The sequence below is a fragment of the Tachyglossus aculeatus genome, chromosome 1, assembly GCF_015852505.1.
Source record: "Tachyglossus aculeatus isolate mTacAcu1 chromosome 1, mTacAcu1.pri, whole genome shotgun sequence".
In the NCBI taxonomy this organism is placed as follows: Eukaryota; Metazoa; Chordata; class Mammalia; order Monotremata; family Tachyglossidae; genus Tachyglossus; species Tachyglossus aculeatus.
Window position 1 is genome coordinate 137,506,529 of NC_052066.1, and position 21,392 is coordinate 137,527,920.

The following is a 21,392-nucleotide window of genomic DNA, read 5'->3' on the forward strand; positions in this document are numbered from 1 at the left end:
GGTAGGGACTGTCTCTATCTGTTGCCGACTTGTACTTCCCAAGCGCTTAGTACAGTGTTCTGCACACAGTAAGCACTCAATAAATACAACTGAATGAATGAATGACTATGTACCAAGCACTGTTCTAAGCCCTGGGGTAAATACAAAATATTCAGGTTGGACAAAATCCCTGTCCCATATAGGGCTCACAGTCTAAGTAGGAGGGTGCAGGATTTAATCCCCATTTTACAGATGCGGAAAGTGAAGCACAGAGTAGTTAAGTGACTAGCCCAAGGTCACACAGCAGGCAAGGTGCAGAACTAGGATGAGAACCCAGGGTCCTCTGACTCCCAAATCAGTGGCCTTTCCACTAGGCCATACTGCTTCCCAAATCAATTTTACTGTATTATACTCTCCCAAGCACATTAGTACAGTGTCCCAACATAGTAAGTCCTTAATAAATACTGATTGATAATGCACTATCTTACTTAAAATTACTCAGTATTACTGTACGGAACTTCAGAAGCCTCAAACACCTCCCTTTTTGCTACTTTAAATGCATTGAGAATTTAAAAAATGCAGAGATCTATTATTTCTAAAGGATGAACATCAGGTACCCTAGCCCTTAGAACAATTCTTGACACAGAGTAAATGCTTATCAAACACCAAAATGATAGTGATGATAATGAGTGATTTATAAAAGTACTTTCAGGCAATATTTGGGGTTTCTAAAGGTTATCATCCTTAGGTAAAGCTCAAATGAACATCTCTTTTAGAAAACCCACTTTAGATTTTATTTTTTCATTAAAGATCACCATGACAGAAGAAGGAGAAGCAGCGTGGCTCAGTGGAAAGAGCACGGGTTTTGGAGTCAGAGGTCATGGGTTCAAATCCTGGCTCCGCCACTTGTCAGCTGGGTGACTTTGGGCAAGTCACTTCACTTCTCTGGGCCTCAGTGACCTCATCTGTAAAATGGGGATGAAGACTGAGCCCCACATGGGACAGCCTGATTACCTTGTATCCCCCCAGGACTTAGAACAGTGCTTGGCACATAGTAAGCACTTAACAAAAGCCATCATCATTATTACTATGACACTTCAAATAAAAAGCCCAAGTAAGAAAACATATTAGAACATGTGTAGTATTGGCATCATTGGAACTAAACACAATCTGACCATCTTTAAAATACAAAAATGGGAACAAGTCAATGCTACACTCACAGATTTAATAAACATGGAAGATGGACTGGAAATAAGCATTTTTTCCTCTAAAATGAAGTTGCTTAAAGAAATACTAAATATTCAACATAATGGCGCTGTTGATAGCAGTGACATGATTTCTGCAAACTGGTCTTTTGGTTGTCAAAGTTATGGAAAAGTTCAGGACACTGCCAAGGGGAGCTTGCAAATAAGTTCATTTCACTGGTTATCTATTCAGCGACCTTTTCCCAAGTTAAAAAGCTCAGTTTTGGTAGAAAATCCTTGATGCCCATCACAGAATATAAAATAAGGCTACTAAAAACTTCGGTGCAGATGATACTTATCTTAGTTTTCATTCTATCATCGCAACCGCTGAATTTTAGTCACAGCACTTAGAGAAGCAGCGTGACCTAGCAGAAAGAGCAGGGCCTGTGAATCAGAGGAATTGGGTTCGAATCCCAGCTCAGCAACTTTTCTACTGTGAGACCTTGGGAAAGTCAATTCATTTCTCTGTGCCTCAGTTACCTCATCTGTCAAATGTGAATTAAGACTATGAGCCCTCCATGGGACCGGGACTGTGTCCAACCGGATCGTCTTGTACCTACCCCAGTGCTTTAGTACAGTGTCTGGCACAAAATAAGAGCTTAGAGAAGCAGCGTGGCTCAGTGGAAAGAGCACGGGCTTTGGAGTCAGAGGTCATGGGTTCGAATCCTGACTCTGCCACATGTCTGCTGTGTGCGACCTTGGGCAAGTCACTTAACTTCTCTGAGCCTCAGTTACCTCACCTGTAAAATGGGGATTAAGACTGTGAGCCCCACGTGGGACAACTTGATCACCTTGTATTCCCCCTCAGCGCTTAGAACAGTGCTCTGCACATAGTAAGCGCTTAACAAATGCCATTATTATTATTATTATTATTAACAAATACCATATCAACGCTCAGCTGAAAAGGATGCGCAGAGTTCAGGTTCCAAGAAAGGCTGGCTAAGAAGCTAGGAGTGGGGGATCAATATTTAGGGAATTTGTTGGTGGTTGTTCCATCTGAGCTGCCTGTAAGCAATCAGTGGTATTTATTGACTGCTTACTATGTGCAGACCACTACTAAGCGCCTGGGAGAGCATACTATGCAGCCAAATTGGGGGAAACATTCTCTCCGCGTACCAAGCTTACGGTCCGTGCCATCCAACTGCTGATTCTGGGGTTTCTGCGCATGCTCGGTGGGAGAGAACAACGTGCAGCAGATGCTGATCAAATAGAGGGTGTCTAGGACCCTCTTCTGACTTCCACCCCTCAAAGATCATCATTAATCGTATTTATTGAGCGCTTACTATGTGCAGAGCACTGTACTAAGCGCTTGGGAAGTACAAATTGGCATCAAAGATGCCATCAAATTCCCATTCCTCATTTTCTCCCTTATCTTCAGGACAGCAGCTCTAAGCTAAAAGGGGAGAATGGAGCAACAGAGACCCCAATCAGTTTCCCCCCCAAGATTTTGCAGCTATTTCCGAAGATGGGCCGCTCCCACTCAATTCCACGCAGATCGATACGCTGACAGCTGGAAGGTGAAAAGAATCTCACCTTCAACTACATAATACACTGTCCGGTCAGCGTCCAAGGCCCTGAATGGAACTTGAACTCCTGACCTTCATTCTAAGACCGGAGGTGAGAGACGAAGACCAGCCAAGAAATGACAGCTACGGAGTCACGGCAATTACTCAAGGAGAAAGGACTGAGTGAAAGAAACTTCTCACCACGAGTTGTTGTGAGGCCTGAGCAAAATTATACTTGTAAAGAAGATTGAACTCAATCAGAACAGCCTGCCGTGATCATAATCAATCAGTAATATTTATTGAATTCTTACCGTGTGCAGAGCACTCTACTAAGCACTTGGAAGATTATAACAGACACGTTCCCTGCCCACCAGAAGCGTAGACTCTGGATTTTCCTGGCCAGCGCCGGCCGGAAAAGCAGATTCATAAAAATGGAAAAATGCCTCTTTTGTGGTTTGGGTTGATGAGGTTTGGCTCAGGCATGCCCCTCTAGCTGTTGGACCATGAGGCGCCCGGAGGTTGCATGGCTCTGCGGAGGTTGGCAACCCCTTCGTTCGAGGGCACTCCCTTAACAGCCAAAGTGGCGGCACTTTCGATCCTCAGACCTTGCAGCCTCGGCGGGAAGAGCCGCAGGGTGGAGAGCAGTCTGTTCAGCACCACGGCTCTCGCTGCCAAATAATAATGATGGCATTTATTAAGCGCTTACTATGTGCAAAGCACAGCCTTCGGCCACGGCGGCCTCAGGGCCCCAACTGCTGGCCCTTATCGGGAAGAAGGCCCGGGCAACACAGATGAAGGGAGGCCGAATCATCTAACCGATAGTTACTGAATCACTTTTCAAAAGATGCATAAAATCGGCCTCGGGAATAGTTTCTGATCGTTCATCGGCCTAAAACATTTTCATAAATTACTTCCAGGCTTCCCAGTGAGGATATAACAAACGGATAAGAATCAACGATCTACAGAAGTTCGGATCCGATTAATTCTGATTAATCCACGTTAATCAACTGATAGTATTTATTGCGCACCTGTGGGCAGTGTTCCGTACTAAATACCTGGGGAGGTACCAGGCAAGTAAAACACATTATTCCCTGCTCTCAAGGAGTTAAACTAAATGATGTCTTGCCAGGAAGCTGATTTCATTTAAATTGGCTTTGTTTCTTTCCCAGTCTGGATCGAGGAGTGTCTACTAACATAAATGGCTGCGAAACCTGGCTACAGTTTTGGCTTTTAAGAGACAAGAATTAAGGCAAAAGAGAAGGAGTTTGAAATAGGAGAACAATTCTGTGGGACAGGAAACTGTACATATAATAACAACCCAGGTAACAGGACAGATAAGATTGTTAGAGTCTGGAAGGCGAACTGGGATCCTGGGAAAATCCTGATGCCCTGATGGAAAGAACAGTTGTCCAAAATTAACTGAGACCTGAACCCACTCAGTTTTAGAAAATCATTCTGCTGTGAGCGTCCTTTTCAGTGTAGAAAATACCTGAGTGTCTCTGCAGTCTAATGGAGCCAAATTCAATTTCACACATCTCTCACCATAAAACATCCGCTGAGGACCCTTGGATTGTGGGACTGCTGTCTAAACGACTCCATTATTCAAGGTCACATTTCAATGTGAAATGTATAACACAATAATAATAATGATATTAATAATAATAGCATTTGTTAAGCGCTTACTATGTGCCAAGCACTGTTCTAAGTGTTGGTGTAGATACAAGGTAATCAGGTTGTCCCACGTGGGGCTCACAGTCTTAATCTCCAGTTCAGATGAGGTAACTGAGGCACAGAGAGGTTAAGTGTCTTGCCCAAGGTCACACAGCAGACAAGTAGCGGAGCCAGAATTAGAACCCACATCCTCTGACTCCCAAGGCCGTGGTCATGCCACTAGGCCATGCTGCTTTTTCAAACAGGGGTTTGGGAGCCTTAAAATTCCTCTGGAAAGGGGTCATGGCGGAGGAAACATCCAGGGAGAATCCACTGGGAGAGGAAGAAAAATCAGGGGTAGATGGTAATCGCTACTTCCTCCCTGAAATCACCATCAGCACTGCCCTTTTGTCTTGCCTCCTTTTCAAGTCCCACTCATCTCCCTCTTCCAAAACCATTCCAACATTCATGGAAAAAGCACGGGCTTGGGAGTCAGAGGTCATGGGTTCAAATCCCGGCTCCACCAATTGTCAGCTGTGTGACCGTGGGCAAGCCACTTAACTTCTCTGTGCCTCAGTTACATCACCTGTAAAATGGGAATTAAGACTGTGAGCCCCCCGTGGGACAACCTGATCACTTTGTACCCTCCCCAGCGCTTAGAACAGTGCTTTGCACATAGTAAGCACTTAACAAATGCCATCGTTATTATTATTATTATTATTATTATTACAATAGATAGACTACAGATCAAGGGTGAAGCTCACCAATTCTATAACATGCAACACAAGTGAAATAAATTCAATATACCCACACCTTCTCAAAAGCTTGAATCACTGGGCCCGAGCATTCCAACAAAATATATTACACTTCAAAAAATTCAGGAAGAGATAATAAGGGAACACAAAAACTATAAGGAGAAAGGAATTTTTACCACGTTTGATATACTCGATATACTGTTTCTTGTTTTGAATAGGAAGGATCTAGTGTAGTTTGCATGAATCACTCTGTAAAGTGAGAATACAGGCTTCTGGGAAAGGACCACTCCAATGCTGTGCTATGCACCATGTACACAAACTGTGGAAGTGCAACATACATAAGCAATAACGTGTTGCCAACTTGTACTTCCCAAGCGCTTAGTACAGTGCACTGCACACAGTAAGCGCTCAATAAATACGACTGAATGAATGAATGAATGAATGAATGAATGAATGTTACTGGAGATGGGGAGGAGAGAACTGTATTTATATACCTACAATACAGTGCTCGGGAAAGGATTATTTCACATTATTTTGAAGGAGCCCTTTAAGGACTTAAAATGATTTTTGCCATGTTCCATTCCGACCGTAAGCCACAGAATACTGAGAATTTTAGTAGTGTTAAATATTTTAAGCCATCTCAGAGACATGGCTTTTAATTGGAGGGTGACTAGTTATAAGGAAGAAAACTGATTCCAATAGATGGGAACTGAGCTCAATTTTTACACATACATGGGGAAAAGAATCAATCAATCGTATTTATTGAGCGCTTACTGTGTGCAGAGCACTGTACTAAGCGCTTGGGAAGTACAAGTTGGCAACATATAGAGACAGTCCCTATCCAACAGTGGGCTCACAGTCTAGAAAAGACTGTGAAAAGAAATATAGTAGGGCTTTTTACTATAGAATCCTTATTTTCAGACGATACAGTGATAGCGTTTTTAGCAGGTTTATCTGGGATACTCCTCTCTGGCATGTTGAATGAATAAGAGGGTCATTTTTAATGCCACGGTAATCAAAAGGCATATTATATGACTCAGTGAAATGTAATCTCTTCTCTGGGGAGACAGTACAAAAGGCATATGCAGAGATGCAGCGTGGCTCAGTGGAAAGAGCATGGGCTTGGGAGCCAGAGGTCATGGGTTCTAATTCTGCCTCGGCTACTTGTCGGCTATGTGACTTTGGGCAAGTCACTTCACTTCTCTGGGCCTCAGTTACCTCATCTGTAAAATGGGGATGAAGACTGTGAGCCCCCCGTGGGACAACCTGATCACCTTGTATCTCCCCCCACAGTGCTTAGAACAGTGCTTCACACATAGTAAGCACTTATTTTACTTGTACATATCTATTCTATTTATTTTATTTTGTTAATATGTTTGGTTCTGTTCTCTGTCTCCCCCTTCTAGACTGTGAGCCCATTGTTGGGTAGGGACTGTATATGTTGCCAACTTGTACTTCCCAAGCGCTTCGTACAGTGCTCTGCACACAGTAAGTGCTCAATAAATACGATTGATTGATTGATTAGCAAATGCCATCATTACATATTTATTTATTATATGCATTCCACAACTGTAACCAATGAATTAATTGATGGTATTTATTGAATGCTTAGTGTGTGCAGGGCACTCTACTAAGAGGTTGGGAGAGTAATAATAATAATAATAATGACATTTATTAAGCGCTTACTATGTGCAAAGCACTGTTCTAAGCACTGAAAACACTGTTCTAAGCGCTGGGGAAGGTTACAAAGTGATAGGGGTGTCCCACAGGGGGCTCACAGTCTTACTCCCCATTTTACTGATGATGGAACTGAAGCACTGAGAAGTGAAGTGACTTGCCCAAAGTCACACAGCTGACAAGTGACGGAGTGGGGATTCGAACCCATGACCTCTGGCTCCAAAGCCCGTGCTCTTTCCACTGAGCCACGAGTACAGTACAATAGAGTTGGTAGGCATAATCACTGCCCAGAAGGAGCTTACGGTCTAGAGAAGGAGACAGACATTACAATAATGATAATAATAATAATAATAATGATGGTATTTGTTCAGCACTTACTATGTGCCAAGCATTGTTCTACAATAAATTACAGAAAGGGGAAATGGTAAGGAATAAGGAGATGTAAATAAGTGCTGTGGATCAAGGGGTGGGGTGAATACCAAGTGTTAAGAAGTACAGATCTAAGTGCACAGGCGACATAGAAAGGAAGGAAAATATGGGAATCGAGGGCTTTGTCAAGGAAGGCCTCCTGGAAATGGGATTTCAGGAGGACTTGGAAGATGGGGAGAAATGGCTTGTCGGATATGAAGGGGGAGAGAGTTCTAGGGCTGAGGGAGAGGGATCAGTGGCAAGAGAGACAAAATCAAGGAAGAGTTAGTTAGCATTAGAGGAGCAAAATGTGTGGGCTGGCTTGTAATAGATCAACGAGGTGAGGTAAAGGGGAAAGCTGATGGCCAGGAGTTTCCGTTTGATGCAGTTTGGGCAACACCTGGAGGTTCTTGGGGAGGTGAAGAGATGCAGACTGGATAGTTTTACAGAAAACGATCTGGGCAACGGAGTGAAGTATGGACTGGAGGGGGTGAGGCACGGAAGTCAACGATGCAGAAGTCAGGGTGGGAAAGGATAAATGCTTGGATCGGCTAAGTAGTACGTTAAGATGGAGAGGAAGGGCTGCAATCTAAAGAAGTCATGAAAGACAAGCTCAACATGTCGAAGACTGAACTCCTTGTCTTCCCTCCCAAACCTTGTCCTCTCCCTGAATTTCCCATCTCTGTTGACGGCACTACCATCCTTCCCGTCTCACAAGCCCGCAACCTTGGTGTTATCCTCGACTCCGCTCTCTCATTCACCCCTCACATCCGAGCCATCACCAAAACCTGCCGGTCTCAGCTCTGCAACATTGCCAAGATCCGCCCTTTCCTCTCCATCCAAACTGCTACCCTGCTAATTCAAGCTCTCATCCTATCCCGTCTGGACTACTGCACCAGCCTTCTCTCTGATCTCCCATCCTCGTGTCTCTCTCCACTTCAATCCATACTTCATGCTGCTGCCCGGATTATCTTTGTCCAGAAACTCTCTGGGCATATTACTCCCCTCCTCAAAAATCTCCAGTGGCTACCAGTCAATCTGCGCATCAGGCAGAAACTCCTCACCCTGGGCTTCCAGGCTGTCCATCCCCTCGCCCCCTCCTACCTCACCTCCCTTCTCTCCTTCTCCAGCCCAGCCCGCACCCTCCGCTCCTCCGCCGCTAATCTCCTCACCGTACCTCGTTCTTGCCTGTCCCGCCATCGACCCCGGCCCACGTCATCCCCCGGGCCTGGAATGCCCTCCCTCTGCCCATCCGCCAAGCTAGCTCTCTTCCTCCCTTCAAAGCCCTACTGAGAGCTCACCTCCTCCAGGAGGCCTTCCCACACTGAGCCCCCTCCTTCCTCTCCCCCTCCTCTCCCTCTCCATCCCCCCCGCCTTACCTCCTTCCCCTCCCCACAGCACCTGTATATATGTTTGTACAGATTTATTACTCTATTTATTTTATTTGTACATAATTACTATTCTATTTATTTTGTTAATGATGTGTATCTAGCTTTAATTCTATTTGTTCTGACGACACGACACCTGTCCACATGTTTTGTTTTGTTGTCTGTCTCCCCCTTCTAGACTGTGAGCCCGCCGTTGGGTAGGGACCGCCTCTATATGTTGCCGACTTGTACTTCCCAAGCGCTTAGTACAGTGCTCTGCACACAGTGAGTGCTCAATAAATACGACTGAATGAATGAATGAATAAGAAACAGGGAGAGCAGATATTTTAACCCCAGTTTACAGGTGAGAAAACTGAGGCAGAGTGACTTGCCCATAATTTGACAAAAGTAAACGGCCGGAACAGAACAAGAACGCAGGTTGACTGGGCCCAGTCCTGTGCTCAATCCACTATGTTTATAGAAAAAAGAATCAACGCTATGCATTATATACCTATATCTATCTAAGATATACTATGATTCAGACTACCTGAATCATCATCATTATTATGATCATTACTATTTTTTTTGTTGTTTTTTTAAAATGCTATTTGTTACGTGCTTGCTTACTATGTGCCAGGCACTGTACTAAGTGCGGAGGTAGATACAATATAATCAGGTTTGACTCGGATCACGTCCCACGTGGAGCTCCAAGTCTTAATCTCTATTTCACAGACAAGGTAACTGAGGCACAAAAGTGAAGTGACTTGCCTAAGGTCACACAAGCAGACAAGTAGTGGAGCTGGGATTTGAACCCAGGTCCTCTTACTCTGAAACCCAAGCTTTTCCCTCTACTCCAAGCAGGTCCACTCTGCTAGTTGATCGCTGGGGTGGAAGGCTATGGCTTATTCATTATTATTATTATTATGCCATCATTCTTATTCTGGGGGAATCTGAACTACCCATCATAGGACCCACTGAATAAAAGAAGAAAATATATGTTTGTTTAGCACTTGACTGTTACATGGAATTGTTACCTTGGCAACTGTTGTCAAAAAGGGAGTTTAAGGCTTTGCAAGTGAATATACTGTCATGCTGCCAAATGGCTTTGGTAATGAAATGGTTGCTAGCAGATAATCAAAATGAGCAGAGCTTGGGGACTTTCGCTTAAAACTGACAATCAGGCAGGCATGACGCTTACAAATGAAATATGGTAAAATGCCAAAACGATATCAAAAAAGCAAATGCAGTTATAGCTTTCCAGGTATCGGTCTAGTACTCCTTATGGTGGTTTGAAGAGCTTTTAAAATCTGCTCACTGGAATTCCCTGCTTTCACAGGAAATTAAATCATATAATGGATTACAGGAAGAAAGAGCATAATGCAATTATAATGTACAAACGTGCTTTTCTTCTCGCAGAAAAATTTTCTCCCATTAAAAAACGCCATTTAGGTAGGGTGCTGGAATAATTAATTGGGCAGACAATAATCATATTTATTGACCACATACTATGTGCACAGCGCTGTACTAAGAGTACAATATAACACAGTTGGTAGACACGCTCCCAGCCCACAATGAGTTTACAGTTTAGAGCTAATATCGTGCCTACAATCATAGCCACGACAAGAGTGGTGAGAATATTTGGGTCTCGGAGAGGTAGAGGGGAAATCATCATTTTCCTAATAAGATCATAACTCTTTAATCTCTGCCAATCTATTTTACTCAGCTTTCTTTTCCACTTGACAATTCTTAGATTCTTTCCTCATGTCCAGTACCCAGCCCCCACCCCGGGCCCCTGATACCCTTGCCAACTACTTTGTTGATAAAATTGAAAACATCAGGCACAAACTCCTCAAGGTCTCTCCATCACCCCCTCACCTTTCTCCTGATTGCCAGCTTTTTCTCCAGAGTGCTCCCGCCTGCTCCCCAAATATACCCAGTACCTGAGCCCCTGACCCTGTCCACACTCACCCTCCGAAGCCACTGCTCCCACTCTTTCCTCACCTCACTGCACTTTTCACACTCTCACTCTCTGCTGGCTTGTTCCTCTCTACTTTCAAACATGTTCAGGCCTCTCCCAGACTACAAAAGCCCTCTCTTGATCGTCCTACAGCCCCCTCAGCAATTACCCCATCTCCCCACTTCCATTCCTGTCCCGACTCCTAAAACGCGTTAGAAACACCCACTGGCTTCATTTCCTCTCATAAAAACTCTTCTTAAACCCACTGCAGTCAGGTTTTTGACTCCTTCACTCCAGAGATTGCATTCCCTAAGGTTCACCATATAGTCAAGCCCAAAGGGCTCCGCTCCTGCCCAATCCTCAACTTCTCAGCTACTTTTGACACTACAGACTTCTTCCAAACCATATCTGGCCCTGGTTTCGCTGACAGGAATTAACCAGTCCTCCTCCAACCTCTCTGCCACACCTTCTTAGTTTGGTTTGTCTTGTCTTATGCTGTCAAGTCATCTCCGATTCATAGCGACCCCATAAACACAGCTCTCCCAGGACGCCCCACCTCCATCAGCAATCGTTCAGGTAGTCCATCCATAGAGTTTTCTTTGTAAAAATACGGAAGTGGTTTACCAATTCCTCCTTCCGCGTGGTAAACTTGAGTCTTCGTCCTGGAATCTCTCCCACGTCACTGCTGCCCAGCAAAGTTGAGTTTTGACTTGTAGCAGATTGTCTTCCACTGGCTAGTCACTGACCAAGCTAGGAATAGAATAACTATGCTTCTGCTTGACTCTCCCTCCCTTCTGGACTCCTCCTTTTTCCAATCTCACGTTCAATCCAATGCTAGTTCCTGCAGTTTTTCCTAAACGATATTCCCTGGAGACGGTGCTTCCTCTCCACCCAGAAAGCTACTGACCTGGTCCAGGCTCTAGAAATACCACCACCAGCACCAGCACCAGCACCAGCACCACCAGCACCAGCACCACCACCACCACCATACTACTACCATACTACCATAGTATGGTCCTCCATACTACCCTCCTTGTTTCTAACTTCTTCCCGCTCCAATATACACAGCACATTGCAACATGGATCGTCTTCCTAAAACGTCACTCAATACATACCTCTCCACTCCTCAAAACCCTCCATTGGCTTCCCCTATCCCCTTATCCCTCACAGTCGGCTTCGGGACTCACAACCAACTCGCCCCATCTTGCATATGTGCACTCCACCAATTATTCCCCAGCTCGCTTTCTTTGCTAGAGAAGCAGCATGGCTTAGTGGATATGGCACAGGGCTGGGAATCTGAAGGTCATGGGTTCTAACCCCGGCTATGACACATGTCTGCTATGTGACAATAATAATAAGATTACCTCCCAGCACCCTTCCTCATTTAGATCCATCTGGAGCATTTTTGTATATTTGCTATTCAATTGCTTCCTTTGATTCCTCTATTTGTAACAAAAATTTTCCCTCACCATTAGAGTGAAAGCTATTTGTGGCCAGGGAACATATCGCTCGGTAGTTTTTGTACTTCCTGAGCATTTAGTACAGTGGCTTGCATCCGGTGGGTGTTCAAATACTATTAATGATGATGATGATGATGGCATTTGTTAAGCGCTTACTATGTGCCAAGCACTGTTCTAAGCGCTGGGGTAGATACAAGGTCATCAGGTTGTCCCCACGTGGGGCTCACAGTCTTAATCCCCATTTTACAGATGAGGTAACTGAGGCACAGAGAAGTTGAGTGACTTGCCCAAAGTCACACAGCTAACAAGTGGCAGAGCCGGAATTAGAACCCACAACCTCTCACTCCCAGCTCTGTGCTCTTTCCACTAAGCCACACTGCTTCTCTACTTCTATTCATTTGTATAATGCCCGGGGGAAGTTTTTTGTGAAATTCCGCTCCAATATTTATGTGATTAGAGCAGCCCATGAAAAACAGGAAATTACTTAGATTGTGATCATTTTCCATTCAGTGCTCAAGCTAACAAACAAAACTAGTGCACAATAATTGTATAGAATGGGAATGATCCCTTTTTTCCAAGCATCGGCAAAAGGACTCCAGGTTTCGTTTTTTTGGCCACTGAGAGGTGAAGAGAGAGATAAAAGGTTCATAAACTTTAGGGATGCTAAGCTGACATCACAGGTGTTCTCTTCTCCCTAAATCAACCATTTGCAGCAGGTTACAAGCAATGTGTGCTGTACAACTCTGACATTTCAGGGGGTCCAGGTGGCAACAACTTGGGCGACCATGCAATTGTTTCATTCCAAGAAAAGACAAGGCAGAGCGATTTAGAAGAAAGGAATGTGCCCCTGGGGAGAAAGATAAGCTACTCACTGATGTGAATGCTAACAGCTCCTCCTCGGTTAGCTTGTGCACAGGGTTGTTCTTTTGGAAGTTGGTGCTGAAAGACAAAAATTGCATAGACGGTAAAACGTCTCATTGCACTGCAGTCGAACAGTTGGAAAATGTTTCCTCCAAATCGTCAAATCCCAAAGATTTAAAATACACTAGACCTCCACCAAGGAGAAAATGGCTCTAACCTGATGTCACACAGGGACGAGTAATTCTGAACCCTGAGTGGACCCGAGAGATAAAGTGTGCTATCCCGGTGGGTGGAAGATATTTTGTCCCTCCCAGCCACCCCCAAACTATTAATTTAACCAGCGGAGCACCCAATCGTAGTTAGGCAAACCGTAAGTGCTACTTAGTACAACAGCAGATCGCAGGCATGTGAGCATGGCAAGCTCAGAATGTAGAAACCCAAAAGAAATCATCATCATCATCATCAATCGTATTTACTGAGCGCTTACTGTGTGTAGAGCACTGTACTAAGCGCTTGGGAAGTACAAGTTGGCAACATATAGAGACAGTCCCTACCCAACAGTGGGCTCACAGTCTAAAAGGGGGAGACAGAGAACAAAACCAAACATACTGACAAAATAAAATAAATAGAATAGATATGTACAAGTAAAATAAATAAATAAATAATTAAATAAATAAATAAATAAATAGAGTAACAAATATGTACAAACATATATACATATATACAGAAAAGAAATCCCCCATGATAACCAATGCTGCTCACAGCCCCTCTCAAGGCACTTCCAGAACTTGAGATTCTCTGAAAATGAGTTCAGAAGAAAACAGTGGAGATGAGTAAGGGGATGAGAAATAGGAATGGAGATGAAGCTAGCCAAAGTGGGATTATTTCGTGTGAGGAAAAGGCAGCAGAGGAGTAATTTAAAGACCCTGGAGCACAAGAATAGTCATTATACGAGAGTGAATGATCAGCTCCACCCCTCGGGATTATTTCATGTGAGGAAAAGGCAGCAGAGGAGTAATTTAAAGACCCTCGAGCACAATAGTCATTAAACGAGAGTGAATGATCAGCTCCTCCCTGCATCTACCCTGAGAACAGATGAAGAGAAGGGGGGGTTAGAATGCAATACGAGGCAGTTAGGTTGGATAGATGGAAGGACTTCCTGACTCTGAGGGTCGGGAATATTGAGTGAGGGGGCTGAGGGAGAACTTGTCATTTGGAACCTTCCTCTGGAAGTCTTAAGAATGGGCTCAGAGCATCGCCCTTCTGCAACAGCTCTGTCGAGGTCCCGCCCAAGGACAAAGAACAAGACAAGCCCCCCGAAAGTCACTGCTGCCTGTCAATCTTCGTCGGGCATCTCCCCTTGTTGCACCCAAGGGCGCACACCCCTGAGCAGCCCCACCAGAGCCCGGGAAAGGAGGGGAGAGAAGAACCTCAGTCCTTGCAAGCGATCACGCCATTCAGGCTGGGGAGGTAAGGCTTCCTTAACTGCTACAGAAGACTTGACTGGGCTGTAGTATGGGGCTTCTGTTGCAAGGACTTGGGGAATAATAATAATAATAATAATAATGATGGTATTTGTTAAGCGCTTACCATGTGCAAAGCACTGTTCTAAGCGCTGGGGGGATACAAGGTGATCAGGTTGTCCCACGTGGGGCTCACAGTCTTAATCCCCATTTTACAGATGAGGGAACTGAGGCCCAGAGAAGTGAAGTGACTTGCCTAAAGTCACACAGCTGACAATTGGCGGGGCCAGGATTTGAACCCCTGACCTCTGACTCCAAAGTCCGTGCTCTTTCCATTGAGCCACGCTGCTTCTCTAGGGAAGAAAAGGAATACCTACAAAGCACCAACTTTGTGCCAAACACTGAACTAAGTAATTATAATAATAATAATCATAATCGTGGTAATTTGTTAAGTGCTTATTATGTCCCAGGCCCTGTTCTAAGCACTGGGGGAGATACAATCTAAGTGGTTGGACCCAGTCCCTGTCCCACATGGGGCTCACAGTCTTAATCCCCATTCTACAGATGAAGTGACTGAGGCACAGGGAAGTTAAGTGACTTGTCCAAGGCCACACAGCAGGCAAGTGGTGGAGCTGGGATTGGAACTCAGGTCCTCTGACTCCCAGGCTGCTTCTCTACCAAATGTTGGGGAAAGGTACATGGTTAAAAATTAGACATGGTTTGTCTCTGATTCTCTAGTAAATAAATCAGGAATCCAAAGCCCTTCTGAAATCACTAGACTTTGACTCCACTACAATGCTGCTGAATAAAAAAAAAATACACTGTCTACCTAGCCAGACTTCAGGAATGGGGCCCCATATTAGTTTTCTGTTACTCAAGTCCTAGTTACACTAAAATTTAATCTTGCAGGAAAGTTTTCATATTAACCACCTTAGTTATTAGTTAGTGGGTATTAATTTTAAGATAAAGAGAGCAAAAACCAAGGCAGACTGAAAAACGCAATTATTTGATTCATTTTTTTCTCTTAGTTAAGGCTTTTAAGAGTGTGCTGGAACTTATAAAAAATAACTGAAGAATTTAAAATACTGAGAAGAAAATAACCAAGAATTCTGTATTCTTCTATTCTACTGAACAGTTCATGACCAATATTATCCAAAAAACAACCCTATACCATTCTTTTATTGATGGTAAGAGACTCGAGGAGGCAAAAAGGAAAACGCCAGACATTGCAAACATTGAGCATGGCAACACATTCATTCATTCATTCATTCAATCATATTTATTGAGCGCTTACTGTGTGCAGAGCACTGTACTAAGCACTTGGGAAGTACAAGTTTGCAACATATGGAGACAGTCCCTACCCAACAGCGGGCTCACAGTCTAGAAGGGGGAGACAGACAACAAAACAAAACATACAAACCAAATAAAACACAACTAGGGACATCTTTTTGTTTTGCCACAAAGCCATTCCTGTGCTCCGCAAACTGGCCATTTCAGCAACAAACTCATAGGTGAATTTCACTGTTTGTGGTGTTTTCTTCGAATATGAAGGACAGCTGTATCTGCATGTGTATTTATGTACATATATTGTACACAAGTCATCAACCAATCAATCAATGGTATTTATTGCATGTGTATTGTGTGCAGAGCACTGTATTAAGCACTTGGGAGAGTAAGAATAAAACAGAGTTGGTAGACATATTCCCTGCCCACAAGAAGCTTACAGTCTAGAGTGGGAGACAGATATTAATATAAATACATAATAGATAATATATAATTACTAGTTATGTACATAATTACTGTGGGGCTGAGGGTGGGATGAATAGCAAATGTCCTATTAAACATTACCAATAGTCACCTGTTACAATAAATGCATACTTTCCATTTTTTTCACTGAATTGCGAATGTGCTGATAGGGCCCTATATTGTAATACCTCTTTTTGCTACGAGCCTCAACTCAATTTCAGTAACAATAAAAGCAGCCTGTCAGTAAATCATCCGCTGAGCCGTGGACTATATACCAGGATAAAAAGAGACAACATATGCTTGCTCAATAGCTTTGAGACGAGGGAACATGTGAGAAGCAGCATGGCTCAGTGGAAAGAGCCCAGGTTTTGGAGTCAGAGGTCATGGGTTCAAATCCCGGCTCTGCCACTTGTCAGCTGGGTGACTTTGGGCAAGTCACTTCACTTCTCTGAGCCTCAGTTCCCTCATCTGTAAAATGGGGATTAAAACTGTGAGCCCCCTGAGGGACAACCTGATCACCTTGTAACCTCCCCAGCGTTTAGAACAGTGCTTTGCACATAGTAAGTGCTTAATAAATGCCATTATTATTATTATTATTATTATATTGTTTTTCACCCAGGTAAAGAAAATGCAGAACGTAATGATTGAGAAACCTGGACAATTAACTGTCTAATCTGAATTTTCTTCTTCTGTGTGTTTTGGAAGAAACAGAGCTACACTATCGCTTCAGAAACAGAGCTACACTATCGCTTCACTCTTGCCACCCCCAACACTGATGTTTTCAAAAGCTTCTGCGAAGCCTCGGGGCTGATCTGCAAGAGCATCCCATAAGCAGATCTGAAAGTGAAATTGTCGCCTAGAAGATGATATTAAAAAATCCCTGGGTGAACAACACCCACCCTCCTCCCCTAAGCTGATCTGTAACTCCCATTGGCAAGAATGACAAATGAACTAAATCTGTTTCCTGCTCTAAGCCTCTTTATAGTGGCTGGTTCTTAAATTTGCTTTCACAAGGAATGAATTTACATTCCAATTCAACTCTCTGCGGACAGCCACTATGAATCAGGTAGGCGGTTAGCACTAGGCTTCTAAAAGTCGAATTCCTTGCTCTGCAACAATAGCCTTCCCTAATACGATCCGGGTGTACTGTTGGGTATGTCGCGGCACTGAATATGCTGTGAGGTGCTCCCGAAAGACTTGCAAAATGACTAAAAGAGCAAATTGTCCCAACGACTTACCAAATCCCAAGGATGACGGCAAGCTCCTCGGCACACAAGTCGGGAATCTGATACTGCTCACAATCAGCTAGTTTTATCTCGTTCAATACTGTATCATCATTTAGCTCAAGATTCTGTAAGAGACCATGAAAAAATGTATATCATCTACCAAGGGTGACAGTGATACTGAACCACTTTCAGGAATCTGACACCATTCACAATCAGCTAGTTTTACCTCAGTATCATCATTTAGCTCAAATTCTGTAGGAAAACATGAAAAAAATGTAGACCATCTACCAAGGGTGATTGATAGTGATACTAAACTACTTTCAGCTTCACCGATGTTTTCTGGTAAGATGTAACAACAAAAATGACGTGTGGACAAAAGCTATTTTGGAAATTATCAAAAGTTGAGAGCTGGAATTTTTTAGCTCTCAATAGTTGCCCTTCAAGTGGATTAAGGAGGAGGAAGGATTACACCTGAAGGTTAAAAGATACCTGTCATCATTGTGAGCAGCCAATATATTGAGTGTATTCCAGGTGCTAACCAGGTGCAGGAGTTTACAGTTTTGGTTCCACATAATCCCTGCTACAAAGGAGTTTACAATTTGCTGTCTTGGACCAGAGCAATGCTTGTTGCAGTACAACTTGCAGAAAATGGCCCAAAGGACAATTGAGCCACCAGGTTTAACATGGTGATTAAAAATCCATTTGCTATTTCATCTATGACTGAGACAATGAAATACAAACCAACAACAGTCCCACAAAATGCTAACGTTTGCAGAATGTGGACAAAATGTTCATCTGATGATTAATAAGTCATCCTGGCCTGTTTATACCCTTTAAAATAGCAGTGGATTGGTTGTTAATATAATGAAATCAGAAACAACGCTCAGGTGAAACAGCACATCATGGACAGTTACCTGTCTTCCTCAAATTAACCTTCTCCCAAAATTTTTTAATGAAAATTTCTTATGGTCTGAAAAAACATTTTCAAAATTCCTGGTTTTCTACTGTGACTGTTGAATCTAAAGTGAACTTCTAAAATTAAACACCTGTTTTGGGGTTTATCAAACCCAAGGCTCAAAAAAAATATCTAAAAGGTGAAAATCAAAATTTTTAATAATCCAACTGCTGTGCCTGCCAGTTGTTTTTGCCGAAACCCATATTAAAAGGGAACCCAAACAAAACTTGGGCCTAGTGGATAGGCCAGGAGCCTGGGAGTCAGAAGGATCTGGATTCTAATCCCAGCTCCGCCACTTGTTCGCTATGTGAAGATGGGCAGGTAGCTTCACTTCATCGTGCCTCAGTTACCTCATCTACAAATTGGGGATTAAGACTGTGATCCCCTTGTGGCATTTAGAAAAGCCGGGTGGCTCAGTGGAAGAGAGCCCGGGCTTGGGAGTCAGAGGTCATGGGTTCTAATCCTGGCTCTGCCACATGTCAGCTGTGTGACTTTGGGCAAGTCACTTAACTTCTCTGTGCCTCAGTTCCCTCATCTGTAAAATGGGGATGAAGACTGTGAGCCCCCCGTGAGACAACCTGATCACCTTGTAACCTCCCCAGTGCTTAGAACTGTGCTCTGCACATAGTAAGCGCTTAATAAATGCCATCATTATTTGGACTGAGTCCCACCTTTTTAGTTTGTATCTTCCCTAGTGATCAGAACAGTGCCTGGCACATAGTAAGCACTTAACTCCATAAAAAAAAAAAAATCGGAGTTCTGATTATCAATCACAGACTGAAGCAGCATCAGCTGGTGGGGGTAGGAGAGTAAGTATAGGAACATGATGAAAGGGAAGAGAAAGGACGTGCTGAAGGAGGGACGTTGATCTTTCATACACTGCATTAAAGAGGAAATCTAATAAAGGGAGGTGGAAGGGTTGTATGGTACTCTGGCAACATGGGGTAACTGACTTACAAAACGCTTACTTCAGAGTATCTTTAGGCATCCCAGTTTGTATTTGCTCACCTGAAAATGCGTTCACCTGAATCTAACTCGGTGTTCTCCAGAAATGGAGTTGAACATACTTTTTAAGGTCCCTAAGTTTGAAAAGGCAGCTCTTGAAATGTTTTGTTGAAATGGGGGATAGGGGTGGTCCTCCGTGGAAGTACGAAATCGAGTGCTGGCCAAGAGCAAGAAAATAGAAGATTTGGGATGGAGGGAGGCAGCCCTAGATGTGAGTGTGGAACTGAAAAATGGAATTAGGTGGAATTTGGGGGGATTTCTGGCAAATTTGCCTGGAATTCTCTGCTATTCTTATTGTTACTAGATTTTTCATCATCGGTGATCTTGGGGAATCGATCAATCAATTCATTGACTACTTGTGTGCAGAGCACTGTACTACGCTCTTGGAAGAATAAAATACAATAGAGTTGGTAGATGCAAGGGAAGTTGGGTCAAAGTTTGGTTATCTTCCCCCCAAAATTAAAGATCAGTAATCAAACAGTCATATTTATTGAGCCATTACTGTATGCACAGCACTGTACTAAGCATTAGGGGCAATACAACGGAGAAGGTAGGCACATTCCCTGCCCACAAGGACCTTACAGTCTAGATGGGGAGACGGACATTAAAATCAATTATAGGTTATATACCTGAGTGCTGTGGAGCTGAGGGTGGAGTGAATATCAAGGGCTTCAAGGGAACAGATCCACGTGCACAGGTGAGTCAGAAGGGAGAGGGAGTTGGGGAAATGATAACTAAATAATTGTGGTATTTGTTAAGTGCTTACTATGTACCGAGCACTGTTCTATGCGCTGGGGTAGATACAAGGTAATCAGGTTGTGTCACTGGGGCTCGTCATTTTAACCCCCATTTTCGATGAGGAAACTGAGGCCCAGAGAAGTTACGTGGCTTCTCCAAGGTCACACAGCAGACACGTGGCGGAGCTGGGATTAAAACTCACGACCTCTGACTCTCAAGCCTGGGTTTTTGACACTAAGCCATGCTGCTTCTCTTAATGCGGGCTTAGTCAGGGAAAGCTTCTTGGAGGAGATGTGATTTTCATTAGGCTTTGGAGGTGAGGAGAGTGGTAGGCTGTTGGTTATAAGGGGGAGGGAGTTACAGGCCAAACGGAGGAAACAGACAAGAGACAGCAGCAAGATAAACAAGATTGAGATACAATCAATCAATCAATCCTATTTATTGAGCGCTTACTGTGTACAGAGCACTGCACTAAGCGCTTGGGAAGTCCAAGTTGGCAACATATAGAGACGGTCCCTACCCAACAGTGGGCTCACAGTCTAGAAGGGGGAGACAGAGAACAAGACAAAACATATTAACAAAATAAAATAAATAGAATAGATATGCACAAGTAAAATAAATAAATAGAGTAATAAATACGTACAAACATATATACATATATACAGGTGCTGTGGGGAAGGGAAGGAGGTAAGGCGGGGAGAATGGAGAGGGGGATGAGGGGGAGAGGAAGGAGGGGGCTCAGTCTGGGAAGGCCGCCTGGAGGAGGTGAGCTCTCAGCAGGTTGGCATCAGAGGAGAGAAACAGGCTATAGAAGGAAGTCTCAGACATTTGAATGAGTGTGAGCACAATATATATCAAGTACAAGGCAGTATTTTTCCTCTCTCAATCAACCAATGGTATTTCTTTAATATTTGCTGTGTGCAGACTTTAGTAAGAACTTGGGACAGTACAGTGCTCTGCACAAAGTAAGCGCTCAATAAATATGATTGATTGAAGTAGCTGAGAGTCTACAGAGGAGCTTACAATCTTGAACTTTCCAAAATCCTACCCTAGTCCCGGGCCCAAGGTCTTGGTGGGATCATTTTCAAGGTCTGTTTTCCCTTGCCGGCCACCCTCTCCCCCATCTTACTCCACCCAATCCATCCCCCAGTCTAGCTGATCTTCAGTTGGTCACATTTCATTGATGAGAGCACATGAAAAACAGTATAATAACAATAATTGTGGTATTTAAGCGCGCACTATGCACCACACAGCCTGTCAGAGGAATCTGACTTGACTGGGGGAGGGATTCAGGATTGTCCGGCCAGGTCTATGGGGGGGCTCTGCTTCCTGCTATCCTCCACCCACCAGCCCTTCTCCTTCAAAACTGACAGGTAGGTAGATGATGGATGATGAG

General features: G+C 43.8%; 1 protein-coding gene across 1 annotated transcript in view; it reads right to left on the bottom strand.

Annotated features, from left to right (window-relative positions):
- TTC27 (tetratricopeptide repeat domain 27) overlaps nucleotides 1–21,392 on the bottom strand; it is a 264,277-nt gene that overhangs the window by 154,576 nt on the left and 88,309 nt on the right. Inside the window, 2 exon segments of the mRNA XM_038747964.1 lie at nucleotides 12,875–12,941; nucleotides 17,311–17,423. Coding sequence (XP_038603892.1) covers nucleotides 12,875–12,941; nucleotides 17,311–17,423 — 180 coding nt within the window.